General features: G+C 41.4%; 2 protein-coding genes across 3 annotated transcripts in view; one reads left to right on the top strand and one right to left on the bottom strand.

The window, feature by feature from the left end:
• gab2 (GRB2-associated binding protein 2) overlaps window positions 1-11,982 on the top strand; it is a 41,386-nt gene extending 29,404 nt beyond the window's left edge. The window contains exons 3-10 of one of the 2 annotated variants that reach the window (XM_024277226.2): window positions 568-796; window positions 3,306-3,895; window positions 5,356-5,444; window positions 5,572-5,854; window positions 6,067-6,157; window positions 7,518-7,620; window positions 7,757-7,879; window positions 8,663-11,982. In XM_024277226.2, coding sequence (XP_024132994.1) covers window positions 568-796; window positions 3,306-3,895; window positions 5,356-5,444; window positions 5,572-5,854; window positions 6,067-6,157; window positions 7,518-7,620; window positions 7,757-7,879; window positions 8,663-8,806 — 1,652 coding nt within the window. In that variant the 3' untranslated portion in view covers window positions 8,807-11,982. The remainder of the gene's footprint in view (window positions 1-567; window positions 797-3,305; window positions 3,896-5,355; window positions 5,445-5,571; window positions 5,855-6,066; window positions 6,158-7,517; window positions 7,621-7,756; window positions 7,880-8,662) is intronic. The other variant, XM_024277227.2, reaches the window with a different exon arrangement.
• On the bottom strand, window positions 11,450-15,451 carry LOC112149559 (golgin subfamily A member 6C-like). The gene has a single exon (XM_024277327.2). The coding sequence runs from the start codon at window positions 15,370-15,372 to the stop codon at window positions 13,825-13,827; it is 1,548 nt and encodes a 515-aa protein (XP_024133095.1). The 5' UTR covers window positions 15,373-15,451; the 3' UTR covers window positions 11,450-13,824.
• Window positions 15,452-15,903: the final 452 nt, after the last annotated feature.

The following is a 15,903-nucleotide window of genomic DNA, read 5'->3' as shown; positions in this document are numbered from 1 at the left end:
TTCAGCAGCAATAACAACCCCCCGCCCCCCTCAGCTACCGTTACACACAACACCATGGGTCGATGGATCGGTGGGCCGCCCACTCTGTACTCCTCCAGCTCAGTGCAGCTCTTCACGTTGGCCTCCTGCCCAGTCCATTTCCAACATTCCCATCTCGGATTTGTCTTTTCTTTGTAGTCCATGGAAAACAAGGGATGTCACGCACAGACCAAAAGGCGAGCAGCATGTTTCTCACGCCGTCTTTCTGCACCAAACAATGGTCAGATCAATAATATCAAAGACGGCGGATTTAAAGGCTGCATGTTGGATTGTGGGCTGTTCAGCCCAAATGCGCAGAAGTTCCCCCCTCCCTCGAGACAGATCGCTCTTTGGTATTGATTAGAGAGCAAACGGAAAGCTACAGACTTTCAGATGAACCAAATGCTGAGTATTGTGATTGATAAACAAGGATTTGGGATTGGGAATATTTTGGGTACAATTCTAGAAAATCTAACTAAATTTAGTTCATATAAAATGAATCTTTTTGGGCTTTAACTGATCAATTCTTCCCGTTTGTTCTGTCCACAGATGGCAGGTTACTCAATATGCCGCGGTCAGTCGGTCCAGACGCCACCGGCTCCATGGCTCCTCTGAGCGGCGAGCGCAAGACCTCAGCGCCCATCCACTCCAGCCAGCCGGTCCTCTTCACCTTTGACGTGCCTGTACGCCACTCGCACCACGGCTCCCTGTCCAACAGCGCGCCCCAGGACTACCTCCTCCTCCACCAGTGCATGAGCAGGAAGACGGAGAGTGCACGGTAAAGGTCATGACCCTCAGACATCCTGCGTTGGTTTCCTGTTTTCTGTTAATGCAGGTCAACATACAGGTTTACAGCGCTTCCTCAGTCCAGAAGCCTCTAAGGGTTAAAACTACCGTTGCAGAGGAATAACAGGCTGAGACCTGTCTGTCTGCGGAACAGCCTAGAATAATGCCAAGAGGAACTTTTATTTTGAAAGGATATTTCTACATTTTTCTCTAAAACTACAATTTAAGTGGTTCAGAGTTGTGATGAGTCATACTGAGAATATTAAGGAAAGAAGTAAATTAACCCTTAGTAGTCTGGGGACTTTACAGTTGCTCTAATAATTTATTCTTAGAAAATTTTTTGGCAATGCTGTTAGTACAACTCCAACTTCTTTTCTTACACTTATTTTTATTACATTACACAATATTTTTACAATAAATCTGAAACTGTACAGTACACTAAATTCCAAGTACTCGTATTTTCTGCCCAATAGGGTACACCCAATTATAAGGCGCACCATCAATTAATGGTTATTTATACTTATGTACTCATGCCATATATAAGGCGCACCAAACTATAAGGCACATTAAGCCAGACAAGAGTCAGAGATAAATCTGTATGTGAGATTTAAACTGTGTTTTAAGTAATTCTAAAGCTTGTTTGTAACACATTGCAAGTTAGCGACCTTAGACCCGTTAGCCGTGTTAGCCTATTTACAAGACCAATGCTTCATAACTCTAATTGTGCTTGTTTTAAGCCAATAATTTAAAAACTAAAGACTTTTTCAAACCTTTACTGTAAATTTTGAATGAAATTTTACGGCAGACACACTGGTGAGTTGAGAGACTACTGGGGGTTAACTCATTCTGTAGGTAAAATAGTAAAGTTTTATGTGATGGCTTAGTAATAGGGGAAAAAAATCACAATATTAAAGCAGTAAAATCATCATTTTCAAAATCAACATTCATCTCCTGACATCTCGCCTGTTCCCTAACAACCCAAAGCCTCCGTTGGTGCCCTTCAAGGGAAATGTAGTGCAACAGATGATCAATGAAGGCGCAGCAGCAATTCATCACTCCTGCAGGTTTACGCTCACCCAGAGCAGATCTGCCCCCTCAGCAAAACCAGCTGCACATAAAGGAGCCGCAGCGGAGCAAAAGAATCAAACCTCACAATCGATCTCATCAGCTTTATGCCCATATTTCCATCTCACCTCTGCTTCGCTAATTAGAGCGCGCATGTATGATTCATGTTTGAAGGAAATCCTCAGGTTGATGGTTTAGTGATCTCTATGAAAAAAGCCCCCACTCCCCCTTTTGCATCCTCAATAAGGTGAAATGATGTTCAGTTTTTAATAGATGAAAAATAAAAGCATAGAATATGATGTAAAAAAGGGGGATTTTATGTTTCTATTTTTAGATGTGCAAATTGACAGTTGAATGTATACGTTTTTTTGTTTTTTGGGGGGAGGGGAGGGGGGATGAGGAAAACAAAATATTTTTTGAAGGCCTTATCAACTTACTGTCTATGTTAAAGCTTTTAGGCTGCTCTTGTTGGCCATCAAGGTTGAACCACACTCAGAAGGCAAAGTGAATTAGCCATTTCCCCAGGGGGCCTGAGTTTGGCTTAGAAACTCTGGAAAGTCTGAACTCCTGTCATTCTAAACACTCCAACATGTTATGTGTTCGCACACAGAGACCATGTTAGAAAAAATACTATTTTAAAACCATTCAAAATATTTCAGATTCTACTTTAGATGCATAAAACTGCAGAGGCACTAAGCGTTTAGGTTCTCTTTTTTGCCGTGACACTGCCATCTAGTGGCTGTAGATGTTATTACATTGATTTTAGGTGACAGGACATACTGCCATTGTTTTGAGAAACGGATAGAAGTGGCAGTTGTTTGCTCACAGGGGGGGGTTCTTAAAGACACACTTTGATAAAACAGTTTTTGTTGTTTTTAACATGTTCTTGGTGGAAATTTGTGAACAAAACTAGGCTAGACATTGCATTTGAGTTTCATCTTTCAAGTCGTGAATCAGGAGCAGACAAAAATGCTGTTTGAAAAAGAGGATATCTGTTGCATAGAAAATATGCTTGGTGGGCCACAAGCTTCCTGTTCTCACTAGATGACTAGATTCGTGTTCTGTTTTTGTTCTTCATGTGAGCTGGCATCTGGTTCAAAGCTGTACAGTGAGAAAGCTTCAATATCACTCACCATTTAGCGGGGCCGGATGTAAACAGAGAGCTTTCATCAACTGGAAGGGGTCGGATGAGGTCCCTGCCAACGTTACTGCCCACAATTCAGAGATGAATTTCTAATGAACCCCTACTGCTCTGCAGAAACTATGTCCCAGAAAACAACACAAGTATTTAAAAAAAAAATGTTGGCATCATCATAATAAAAATAATAAAAAAAAAACATTGGGAACTCTTTACAAAAATGGAAAATGATTGGAGTGGGACTAAAGGCTTTAAAGTGCCCATAGTAAAAGCTTGTCTGCTTCTGCTTTTGTTGCAGGAGTGCCAGCTTCTCTCAGACGACTCGCAGCAGTGTGCTGTCAGGGAGTGACTCTCCGGTCCAGAAACTCTCCTATGGCTTCTCACACTGTCTGAATGGCACCGGATCTCAGCTGCACGGCTTCTACAGCCTCCCCAAGAGCGGGAAGCAACAGCTCAGCGTGCACGACGGCTCCCCCCAGGAGGCCTGCTACGTCCTGCCGCGGGGCTACAGCTCGGAGGCTCCAGTCCACAGCAACTTCGGCGACCCCGACCTGGAGAATGACGAGGTCTACACCTTCAAAACCCCTTGCAACGCCCTCGCCACCATGCACAGCAACGAGCGCTCGCCTGACAACTACGACTTCCCCACAACGCCCGGCTCCTTCTATCAGATCCCACGGACGTTTGACAAGAACCACAATGCGCTCACGCCCCCCACCTCAGAATCCTCCGGCGCTCCTCCTCCCAGGCCCCCCAAGCCTAGCCAGGGGTCAGAGGGGCAGAGGGGGAGTCCCCACTCAGCTGGTAGTCAGAATGGGGAAGTCAAGTCATCAGTCATCCCACGCAGGAACACTCTCCCTGCTGTTGAGAATATCAGACTGCACAGAGGTACAGGTCACTCTTTCTGCATGATTTCTGCATTGAAAGACCCACTGTGATGAAAATTGTGTTTATGTTTAGTAATACTGCCACAAATAATTATTTTAATAGTCGACTAATCACAGATTATTTTTTCCTATTAGCCGACTAATTAGGTCATACGCAAACTGGATGTAAAACACACATCGTAACCGTCATTAGCTTTAAAGTAACTAAAAACTACATATAAAGCATTACCTGTGATAATGCTAGTGGGAATGCTGTAAGCTGAATTTGGCCGCTGAAGATGCTGAAGTTGATGGCTAAAAACACTGAAGTTGATAGCTAAAAACGCTGAAGTTGATAGCTGAAGTCTCTGAAGATAATAGCTGAAAATGCTGAAGCTGATAGACAGCTAAAATATTAGTTAAGTGCTAAATTTGCCTAAAAAACAGAAAAAAAGCCAAAACAGCTAGCATGAAGCTGAAATGTTTGATAAACTCCAAAATAGCATAAAAAACAAAAAAAAAATCATAAATTAGCCATGATAGCTAGCATGTAGCTGAAATATTAGCTAAACTCCAAAATAGACTAAAAAACCTTAATAAATGCCAAAATAGTCCAAAAAACTAGCATAATGCACCTATAACTTTCAAAAAACTAACGACTAATTGACTATTAGCCCTAATGTTTAAGTAATGTTAGGTTGGGGAGGTGAGGGGCTGTAAGCTAGCAGGAGAACGAATGGGTGATGGGAAGTGGAGACGAGCTTACTTCACACCAGCAGTCCCGCCCACAACTCCAGGGCAAATTTCTAATGAACTACTGTAGCTCTTCAAAAACTTTGTCCTAGAAAACTAAAGCATTTTTTTATTTTGTCTACAAGTTACAATCATAATTAAAAGACCACTAGCTAAAATCGCTAAAGAGATGATCAGAGTGGGTCTCTAAATCATGTCTGGACCGACCACTCTTCTTTCTTTACCTCCTCCTACCCCCCACCCTGCTGTTTTTCCTGCCCCTGAACAGAAACAAAGACCTCAGTGTAGGAATCATTGCTGCGTTTAGACACTAATGAAATTCAAGTCATACAAGCCGATCCGAAATGCCTCGTTCCAGGCCGATGAGCAACTTTTAAAACAGTACCGGTGGACACGGCGCTTGAATTCTTAATTCGCCGTGTTTGTTCCTTTGCCAAGTCCACGCTCAGGCTTCACATAGCCAGAGAAAAGGACTGATTTGTGACCCTCATTAGTGGGGCCTCTGGCTGTTCACAAACCTGTGCCACGATGACTAATTGTGGTCATATGAAGCGCATAGTTAAATGTCACTCGTCTGTTACATGAAACATTTCAAAATGTCTTTTTTTGTCTAAATAACCCTTATTCTGGGGTTATTCTAACACATGACTGGGATTCTTCCATTTTTCCTCGGATCATTTATTTTTTCTGTTTATGGATGATATAAATAGTTTTTGTTTGTCATGAAAGGTTCCTCCTTTGAAACCAACAACCATCATCGCCTTCATTTCAACAACCAGTCCGTAGAGTCAGTCAACGATGGATTCAGCTCCTACTTGGTGAGTTTATAGCAACTCAAGAGGATCAACCATAGAGAAGAAAATCGTTTTCCACCTCTGTGTCTCATCTTTATCTTAACTGAGGGTACGCCGACAGCAACAGTCACATGACCTCTGTGTCTTTCAGCAGCAGCGAGCCCAGGCGCCTCTGACGCGCTCAGACAGCGGCAACTCGGATGACAACTACGTTCCCATGAATCCCGGCTCCTCTCCGCTGAGCGCCTCCCAGGCTGACAATCCCAATGACATCTACATTCCTATGACCCCTGGACCACACTTTGATTTCCCAGGATTCTCTGCCACGTTACCTGCCCGCAAGGGCAGCAGCGCCTCACTGTGTCACCGGCCCACTCGTTTCAGCGATGTCACGCCTCCGCCTATCAACCGCAACCTGAAACCTAACAGGAAATGTGAGTTGTTTTTTTTTTCCATGTGTTTTGTTTATGTTTGATTTCTATTTTTCGCTTTGGGTTAAGACAACCTGCATAGAATCTCTTTTAACTTTTAAAGCTCTGAGGAACCAACTAAAATTAGAAACTAACACACACACACATGTTATGCCTTTGGTTTAAATGGCATAAACTAGATTTTTATCAACCATCTGTGCTGGTCTTTTCCACAGCAAAGCCGACACCTTTGGACCTAAAAAACAATGGGATCATCGACGAGCTGCCGTTTAAGAGCCCGGTTACCATGTCCTGGACACGACCCATGTGAGTCACTGCCCAAAACTCACGAAGTCCTTTCAATATTTGCTGAGCTTATTGACTGTACATGAGAACTGGACCGAAAATGGTCTACTTATGGCTCCAATGAAATGTAGTAAATTCAGTCGCCATTTTTTTGTAACACTATGGCCGCCATGTTGGAACCAGACATCATTAGTAAGCAGTGATTGATCCGAGTTGATCTGTGTCAATATTTCTAGTCTTGCAAATCTGAAGGGAACATGTTGGAAGGCCACACCCCTACCACTTAAAAATGGGGTACACGAAATCTGAACATTAGAAAGGCAGATTCTCTTGATCCCACTTTAAGTGGAGGGGGTGTGGCCTTCCAATCTGCTCAATACTGACCATAGACATATATTAACAACTGTCCATTTCTCAAAAGAAGTCAATGGGATTTTGACTTCTTGGAATTAGCAGATACTTCCTATTTGGAACACAAGGGGGGAGGGGTTCCAGTGATTATACAGTCAATGAATGGAGATGGTGGTTGCCATAGAAATGTAGACTAAGACCGACACAGACCAATCATTGCTTACTGAGGACGTCTGTTTCCAAAATAGCGATTGACGTACCGCAGAAAAATGGCGACTGAATTGACTTAATTTGCTTGGAACAGGAAAGTAAGTCATTTTCTATGGTCACACCGGCTAAGTGCAGTTCTCTATATACAGTCTATAAGTCTTCCCAAGAGAAGAACAAATTCACAGATGGAAACGCCTAGTCATTTAGTACATATAAAGGGAATCGGCTGATCTTTGTTTGAACCCTAAATTCAGCCCTGACCAACAGCAGCCTCCAGAGGTCATAGCCCCGCCCCCACATATTCATACTATAGGCATGACGCACAACAAAAACAGAAAATCTGGACTCTGTGAACTGCATGAACTTTTTTTTAAGGCTTTTTATATTAATTCGTTTCACCAACAGATGTTTTTCTTAAGGCTACACAGGTGTTCAGTCTCAATACTCTGACTTGTGTTTTGTGTGAAGGCTCTAATGTTTACTATTAAACACAACTTTCAGTTCCATCTACAAATATGGTGTAAATAATCACCAAGCCTTGTTCAAGTTTTTTCAATACATTTTTAGCTTTAGCTCCAGTGTTTACATTTTTGTAACTATTGTAACTCTTCAAACTTTTATGCTAATAACGTAATTCCAGCAAATTCTTAAGCTGCTTTTCTCCGCTAAGTAGTCAATGAGTTATATGTCAGAGACCATGCGTTAAGATGCATTATCCAACATTAATTTGTTATTAAAAATAACACATTTAACACATGTTCATGCTTCAGTATTTTTTTGTGCGTGGCTTCAGTATTTTTACGATCCTTTTACTTTCCAGGCCTCCGATGAACTCTGTGTCCTCGCAGCAATGTCGTCCCATTTCCACCCAAAGCATCACCAGCACTGACTCCGCAGACAGTGAGGAGAACTACGTGGCCATGGTAAGTCTCGGCAGCCGAGAGGGGAGAGATCCGGGTGGTACGGGATGTTCTTTGATCACCGTGGTTGCATGATTCGATTATTTCCTGCCCTGTGTGAGTAAAGCCTTCCTCCCTCCTCCTCCTCTCGTCCTAACAGCACAACCCAGTGTCTACCTCCCCGGCTGTGAGCAGCACCAACAGCCCAGCTCCCAGGAAGTGTGGTAACGTAGATTACCTAGCACTGGACTTCCAACCCGGAACCCCCAGCCCACACAGAAAAGTATTTATCGACTCTCAACTAGGCTGCCACAAACGATTATTTTAATAGTCGACTAATCACCATTTGTTTTTTTTCTAATTAGTTGACTAATCGAGTAATAAAGTGGATGTAAAACACACACGTCTTAACCATCATTAGCTTTAAACTAACCAAAAACTACAAATATAGCTTGTGATAATGTTAGAGTGAATGCTGTAAGCTGAATTTGACCGCTGAAGATGCTGAAATTGATAGCTAAAAACGCTGAAGTTGATAGCCATCTAAAATAATAGTTGGATGCCAAATTATCCTAAAAAACTTAAAAAAAAAAAAAAAACTAAGTTAGCCATAAAAGCTAGCATGCTGCTGAAATATTAGCTAAACTCCAAAATAGGCTAAAAAACAAACAAAAAAAGGCTAAATGGCTAAAACAGCTAGCATGGTGCTGAAATATTAGCTGAATTCCAAAACAACGTAAAAAAAAGAAATCAAAAAAGCCTAAGTTAGCCAAAATAGCTAGCATTCAGCTGAAATATTAGCTAAACTCTAAAATAGCATAAAAAACCTTAATGGTAAAATAGTCCAAAAAGCTAGCAGAATGTAATTATAACTTTTAACTTTATTACACTCTGACTCCATATAATATAAAGTAGCGACTAATTATTAAATTAGTCGTCGACTATTTTAATAGTCGATTAGTGGTTGATTAGTCGACTAATCTCGGCAGCCCTACTTTCAACCATATTGTTTACCACCAAACGGCCGAGCAGAATCTAAATCCTTGCCCTACTTCTCCTCCAACAGCCCTCAACGTCCTCCGTGACATCCGACGACAAGGTGGACTACGTGCAAGTGGACAAGGAGAAGACTCAAGCGCTGCAGAGCACCATGCAGGAGTGGACTGATGTGCGGCACTCTGCTGATTCTGCAAAAGGGGTCAAGTCCTGACACTAACTCAAAGAGAAAAACTGTGACCCTGGAAACAACAAAGGCTCTAGCCAAGCATCTCCAGTTGCTATCTGTCCCATAAATACCATTCGGACATGTTTAAGACTGAAAAATATGGACAAAAAGCCATAACTCATCCAACGCCCGTCCTGTTTTTTAACCATCACTCCTGCTGCGCACGCTAGCAAGCAGGTTATACAGACGAAGTGCCCGGCCAAAGCTAAAACACAGACTGTTTAAAAAAAAAAGAAAAAAAGTCAGTGTTGACCTAATGTTCTGAAATCAAAGATCCCCTCTGCAACTAACCACTTCTCTTGCAGCTCGCTGGAAACCTGCAGGAAAGGAGAGTGCCAGATAACTGGTCGATAACTCTGTACTAGACTGTGAGAGAACACATGCTGGCCTCAGGAATGCCAAGATTCTCTTTTGGCACTCAGGCTGGCTTTCTCTTTTCTCTTCAGTCTGTCGTTTGTGCTGAGTTTTGCAAAAAAAAAAGAAAAAAGAAACGGCAGAGAGATTATTTTCTCTGCAGGCGATCTTTTCAGCTTAGCTGTGCATGACTGGTAAGAGGAGAGAGGGGGAACAATATAGCCATAAAATAAAAAAAATATAAAATATGCAAAAGCCTGTCAGATGTCCTGATAACCACACATGACTGTTGCCTCGGTTCTGGCTAATATGGGGCCAAACCTTATTTAAATAGCCATCAGGCTCGGCCAGTTTTTATTTTTTCTTTCTTAAGTGCAGTTACTGAGTCGATAAAGCTGCAGGATGATGAAAACAAAGCAGACAGCGCTCTTCCAGGAACCGTTGGGAGGAAGAGGGATTTCCAGATGTTTCTGGCCCTTTATGCCTAGAAAGATCCGCATTACTGTCTTTAGGCCTCATACGCCAAACACTACAGGTACATCCAAAAGTAGCCATATCTTTAGTCAGAATTTCCTGATTAAATTTTGTACACTGAAGTGCATCTTGCTGACTGCTGCGCTGCAGTCATGTCACATGGCAGCCAGCCACCGTGAAGATTTTCCACTCATCGTATTTACTTAAAATAACTGAGGAAAGAATGTGAAGTGCATTTTTCTTGTTGCGGAAATGTTTTTAATTTGCCTCATTCCCGGGGAAATGTTTTTCAGATGATTTTCCAGGACCACACTGTATTTATTTAAGGACCCACTCCGATGAAAATTGTGTTTTTAACATGTTCCTGTGGCATTTTTTGAGGATTGAAGACGCATATTACAAAAACTATGCTTAAAATTGCACTTCTGAGTTTTCCAAATCGTTATGAATTAGGAGAAAACAAAAAATGCAATATAAAAAATGAGAGAAAATACATGTTAGCTTGGGGTGTGAGGCTGAAAGTTAATGAGAGAGATCTCTTTAAGGGGGAGGGGAACTGCTCCGCCCACAACTCAGACACATTTCTAAGGAACTACTCACTATTGCCATTTTTTTAGGGGTGTCCGAGACGCCAATTCTAAAATCCAGTTCCCCTCGAAGTCTCTGTGGAAAAACAAGTGTGCATGGATGCTCACTAGATTGGTGAATAAGGACCACAATGCATTGCGTTTGAACGGTTTTTCCTTTGAGGAAAAAAAAAGTATTTTAATTTATATTTAAAAACGAGATGAAAACCAAGTTTTTATGTTCAGAACACAGTGGATTCTTGAACAGTCTTCAAAAATGTTAAGTTTTAACATTGGGAAATCGGTGATACGACAGTGGTCATATTTTCCTGTTTAAAGAAAAAAACTGTAGTGAGCAGGGGGTCCAAACTTCTTTTAACCCTTTAACGCCTGTGCCTGAGTGTTTACGTTCTTTGATTTACTTTAATATTTTAATTGTTAACATTATCATCTCCACCACTCTCTGCGTCGTAGGGCGACCTCCGGTGTCTTGGGGTGACCTTGGCCATTCGCTACGTCGTGGGGCCACCTGCGGCCACCACGCTTTCGACATTACCTCCGCCACTCTCGGCGTCACAGAGTGAGCTCAAACGGTCACGCAGTGAGCTTCAACACTCGAGCGTGTCGAGTGTTTAAAGATGTACAATCATGACTTTTATTCTAGAGCTCAGAACGTGATGATGTGAAACTTCTGGGACTTACACCAGTTGACCAATCACACAATTCAACTGTAATGCCTCGTTTCAACCTGTAGGGTTGTAAAAAATTTGCCCAGAACCAACAGACAGCACTTTTTAAGTCCCATTTATGAAGGTCAACAGCCAAAAAAAGTTGATTTAGTGTTTGGTTACCCTTTAAAGATTTTGTTTAAGCGTCACTGGCGATGCCTCAGGTGTTAAAGGGTTAAATTCAAAGGCACTATATAGTCCTTCACTGTATTGTTTTTAGTACTTAGAGAGTTGGGTCGTAATTTGGACAATAAAGCGAAACTTATTTTAAATTTTGGCTAAAAACAGCATAATTGTAATCAAAAGACGGCTTTAAAAATACTAAAAGGATGATCGGAGTGGGACTTTAAAGCAACGGTCCCTAGCTGAAGTTGAGTCCAGAGTTTCATTGTGGGCTGGAACCCACTCATGGGTGAATTTGACCTTTAACAGGAATGCTCACGCAGAGCTGGACACTTACTCATTATTTCCATTCTAATCTTTTTTTTACAGCTTTTAAAAAAAACAATCTTTATTATTTTTTTTCTGATGCATGAAGAATGTCCTTACTCACTGACATCAGGAACAATGAAAGCATTGCAGAGAGTTTCTATTTCCTTTTACCTCTAAATACCTTTAAAAGTAACGCCACCATCTCCTCCAAAAATGGGACGGCTTGCCGTCTCGGTTGTGAAACAGTTCCTAAGTGAATTGAAAAAGAGACAAAGAAGAGTTGACAGACCTCGTCATATTCTGAAGTGAAATGGACATGTAATTTATTATCTAGAGGGACGTGGTGTAAGCAGGAGAGTTGTGTATGTGTTGTAGTTGTGAGTTGTGTTAAAACGACAGCCTGACTGGGCCAGACTCAGATTTACTGTCAGACTGCCACTGGGTTGATGTACTGTACTTGTAGAGATCTTTTTTATTATTTTTATTTTTTATTTTTAACCACTGTTGTTGCTACTACTGTAAAGCATCTGCAGATTGCTTGTGTGTTTATTTATTAATTTATTGTGTGTTTTGGAGTTCATGACTGTAAAATATTGAGGAAAAAAAACTTATGACGACAAAAAGAAAAAATCTTCTCTCTACTAACACTGTTATGCAAAATGTCTTCATTTGAAAGCAATATGAGGAGCAATGCTAGTGTGTTCATGTGGTACAGTCAATTTGGAATACACAAGAGAACCAAGACTTTGTTATTCCTGTATTATGATAACTGTGGATAATAAATAAATGGAGGAAAAAAAAGGGATATTTGTAGGTCATTTTGTCAAAATACATTCTGCTTTTTTATAAGAATTTCTTTTTTCGTGTGTGTTATTTTCTGAGTCAGAGCTCTATGACGTTTATGGAATTTTAAAAATGCATTCTTTATTGAATTTATCTTACCAACTAAGGATTTTTCTGTACATATTCTTCAGGTTACCCAGAGTTTCAGGTTCAAAAGATGACTGACTGTCCTCATCGTCTGGGTTGGTCCCCAGCCAGAAAGGCCAAGTGGACCCCATATGGTTTGAAAGTGGCCAGAAAATGTGGGCCCCAATTGGGTTTGTCCGCAGTTTCTATGCCGGCCCCGCCTGTGTTTGCCCGCATTGGCTCCGCTGCCCAGGGACCGGCAGCAACTCTAGCTCTGCCGAACACTGGGAAGCGAAGCTAGCTACGCTGTCCACCGGGCGAACGGCTCGCTACACTAGCTAGCTCACCTCCGAGTAACCACTTAAGCCAATGTGGGCAAACACAGGTGGGGCCACCATGGAAAGTGCAGACAAACCCAATTAGGGCCCACATTTTATGTCCACTTTCAAACCATTTGGGGCCCACCTGGCCTTTCTGGCTGTGTAGGCCCTCATCTGTGAGCCCCAGCTCCAGGCCTGTCCTGACTGCAATCTGGATATTTAACTGGACCTTGTTGTTTCTGACTGATTTTGAACCGCTCTTAGTCTGGCTCGTCACCTAGAACCCATCTGTCGTAGACATCATACCATGGGTATCAGTTCTGGACAGATTAGCTTCTAGGTTCACTCGAGCACACAAACCCCTCCACCAACGTTAAGGTGGCAGTTCACGGAGGGGAAAAATTTGGTGTGTTGCAATTCTTTTTGTACGACCGTAATTAAAAAACTGGGAATCAAATATCTGTTTGTTTGTTTGTTTGTTTGTTTTTTATTTTAAAGAATTTGAAGAGTTGCAACACTTTTTTTCCCAGTTCACTAATTTAAACAAACAATCTTAATCCTAAAACTATGTATTCTGGTTGGGTGGGGGGAAACTGAAGCACTCAGAGAAAACCCACACAAACACACTTTTTAGTGTGTCGCCCTTTTTTTTATTTTTTATTTTTTTTTTATAACGCCGGTCTAAACTCTAAAACATTACATTACATATCATTACAACATTACAACATTGTGAACATTTGTGTGAATGGTGGTGGTGGGGGTGGTGGGAGGGGGGGGGACTTTTAAGAAATGCGTACACCCTGAGGTCTCCTCCCTAACAAGCAACGTCACTTTCTAGGGAGGAGGTCAGTTTGTGGAGTACGCTATGATAGTCCCCCCCGCCACCCCACACACACACACACCCACCCCCATTTAATTTTAAATATATACATATACACAAAAGAGATAGCAGAAGGATTACATATCCAATCACATTTTTAATTTCTCTATAAGAGTTGGAGTTCTTTAGCTCTTTATTACACTCAGGCTTCAGCGTTTGACGGTTTTGAATGAGGATTTGTCAGGTCAACCTGCAGGTCTTGGATTTGGTCATGGAGAAGGTCGTGTTTTTTCTTTACCTCCAAATTTTCCTCCTTCACTTTCAAAACTCCTTCCTCCACATCATTGAAATGTGAAAGCTTCTTCAACAGATTATCAAGTTGAACATCAAGGTGGAAGTTTTAAGTCTTCACAGGATCCGTTTCTGCTTTTCTGTCCTTACATTCCATCTCTAATGTTTGACAGTGTTGCAGAACATTAGTCAGCATATCTCTTCTGTCTTCGAAGGTCTTTGTTTCCTCTTGAATGGTTCTCAGTGTAGTCAGTACGTTGTTGTACTCAAGAGCCAGTTTAAAAACCTCTTCTTGCTGCTGTTTCAGGTGTGACACCTGATCCTGAAGCTGCTTTTGCTCATCTTCAAGTTGAGAATTTCCTTCAAAGATCTTCTGATATTTAGCCCTGGCCTTTTCCAGTTTTTTATCATTCTTCCGGAGATCTTTGAATTCTTTTTCTAGAGCAGCGGTCGCCTGTTTTGTAGCCTGGAACTTAACCTGCAGGTCCTGGATCTGGTTCTGGAGAAGGTCGTGTTCTTCCTTCACCTTCAAATTTTTCTCCTTCACTTTTAAAACTTTGTCCTCCACATCATTGGAATTTGAAACCTTCTTTTGCAAATCATCAACTTGAACATAAAGGTGGAAGTTTTCAGCCACCACACGGTCAGTTTCTGATTTCATGTCCTTACATTTAGTCTCCAATGTTTGACGGTGTTTGAGAAGGTCAGTCAGCATATCTCTTTGGTCTTGGAGGGTCTTTGTTTCTGCTTGAAGGGGTCTCAGTTTATTCTGTACCTTGTTGTGCTGAAGAACCAGTTCACGTAACTCTTCCTGCTGCTGTTTCAGATGTGAAGCCTCATCCTGAAGCTGCTTCTTCTTGTCTTCAAGTTGAGACTTTTCTTCAGAGATTTTGTGGAATTCAGCTTTAGCCACTTTTAGTTCCTCATCTGTCCTCTGGAGATCCTGGATTTCTTTCTCTAAAACAGCAATTTCCTGTTTTGGAGCCTGGATCTGAACCTGCAGGTCTCGGATTTGTTTCTGGAGAAGGTTGTGTTCGATCTTTGTCTTCAAATCTTTCTCCCTGGCAACATTCAGTTTCACTTGCACACGATCCAGCTCTGAAAGGTGTGCATTGTCAGCAGTCTTTTTCTGGAGTTCCTTCAGTTGAGACTGGAGAACTTTGTTCTCTTGTTTCAAACTTTTTCTCTCAGACTTGAAGACAGAAAGTATTTGTTTCATTTCCGTTGTATAGTTCAGCTGCTGAAGCTTGAACTGAAGTGTGGCCATAACTGCTTTCAGGTCTTGGTTACTTTCAAAGACCTGAGATGTTCTTTTCTTCTCTTCTTCACACATTTTTTCCACGTGTATCTGCTTTTCGATGTCCACTCTTAGACTCTCCACCTGCTTCACCAGTCTTTTGTTTTCATCGATAGCAGCTTTACGGGATTTCTTCAGTTCCTTGTATGAAGCGTCGAGATCTTTCCTTTTTTGCAATTTCTTGCAAAGGTTTTCAGCATGTTTGTTCAAGGTGTCATTTTGCTGAAGAATTTTCTCGGTGATGATGTTCAGTTCTTCGATGGAAACATCCATCTCCTGAAATTCTTTGTTGTAAGACATTTCCAAAAGGTGATGTACGCTCAGTTTCTCAGACAAATGTGAAACGTGCTTGTTTCTCATGTATGTCGTTGATCAACTCGGACAACTGTCTGTGTCTGAAACGCCAACTATAAGTAAAACAAGAGCAATGAGTTGATGACCTCAAACGAGGTCATCGCCTTCAAAGGCTAAAATGAGTGACATCACTATTACATATCAATGATATAATCTGTGATTCACTGTGTGATGATGTCACTGTGTGATGATGATGTCACTGTGTGATGATGTCACTGTGTGATGATGATGTCACTTTTTTGTTCTGTCTTCAGCTTACCAAACAGACCTTAAGTGAGAATATCTTGTTTCAAACTTTTTCCAGTTTTTCTGATCTTATTACCAACATGCAGCATTTTGATCCAAGTCATCATTTGTCATTTAATCAACAAATTCATTATGAATTTGCTTTGCTATGGTTTTGCCTGATGCCGCATTATGCAAACATTTTCTGTGATCATTGTTGTGTTTTAAAAAATGTTCTGAAAATTAGAAAATAGCAAAAACATGATGATGGGAAATGTAGTTTGATCCATTCATGACGGCAAATACTAATTA

The sequence above is a fragment of the Oryzias melastigma genome, linkage group LG13 (assembly GCF_002922805.2).
Source record: "Oryzias melastigma strain HK-1 linkage group LG13, ASM292280v2, whole genome shotgun sequence".
Classification (NCBI taxonomy): Eukaryota; Metazoa; Chordata; class Actinopteri; order Beloniformes; family Adrianichthyidae; genus Oryzias; species Oryzias melastigma.
The sequence above is the reverse complement of the archived record's forward strand: the minus strand, read 5'-3'. Positions and strand labels throughout refer to the sequence as shown.

Coding starts and splice junctions, on each gene's coding strand:
- LOC112149559 (XM_024277327.2), bottom strand. CDS start 15,372: ATGAGAAACAAGCACGTTTCACATTTGTCTGAGAAACTGAGCGTACAT.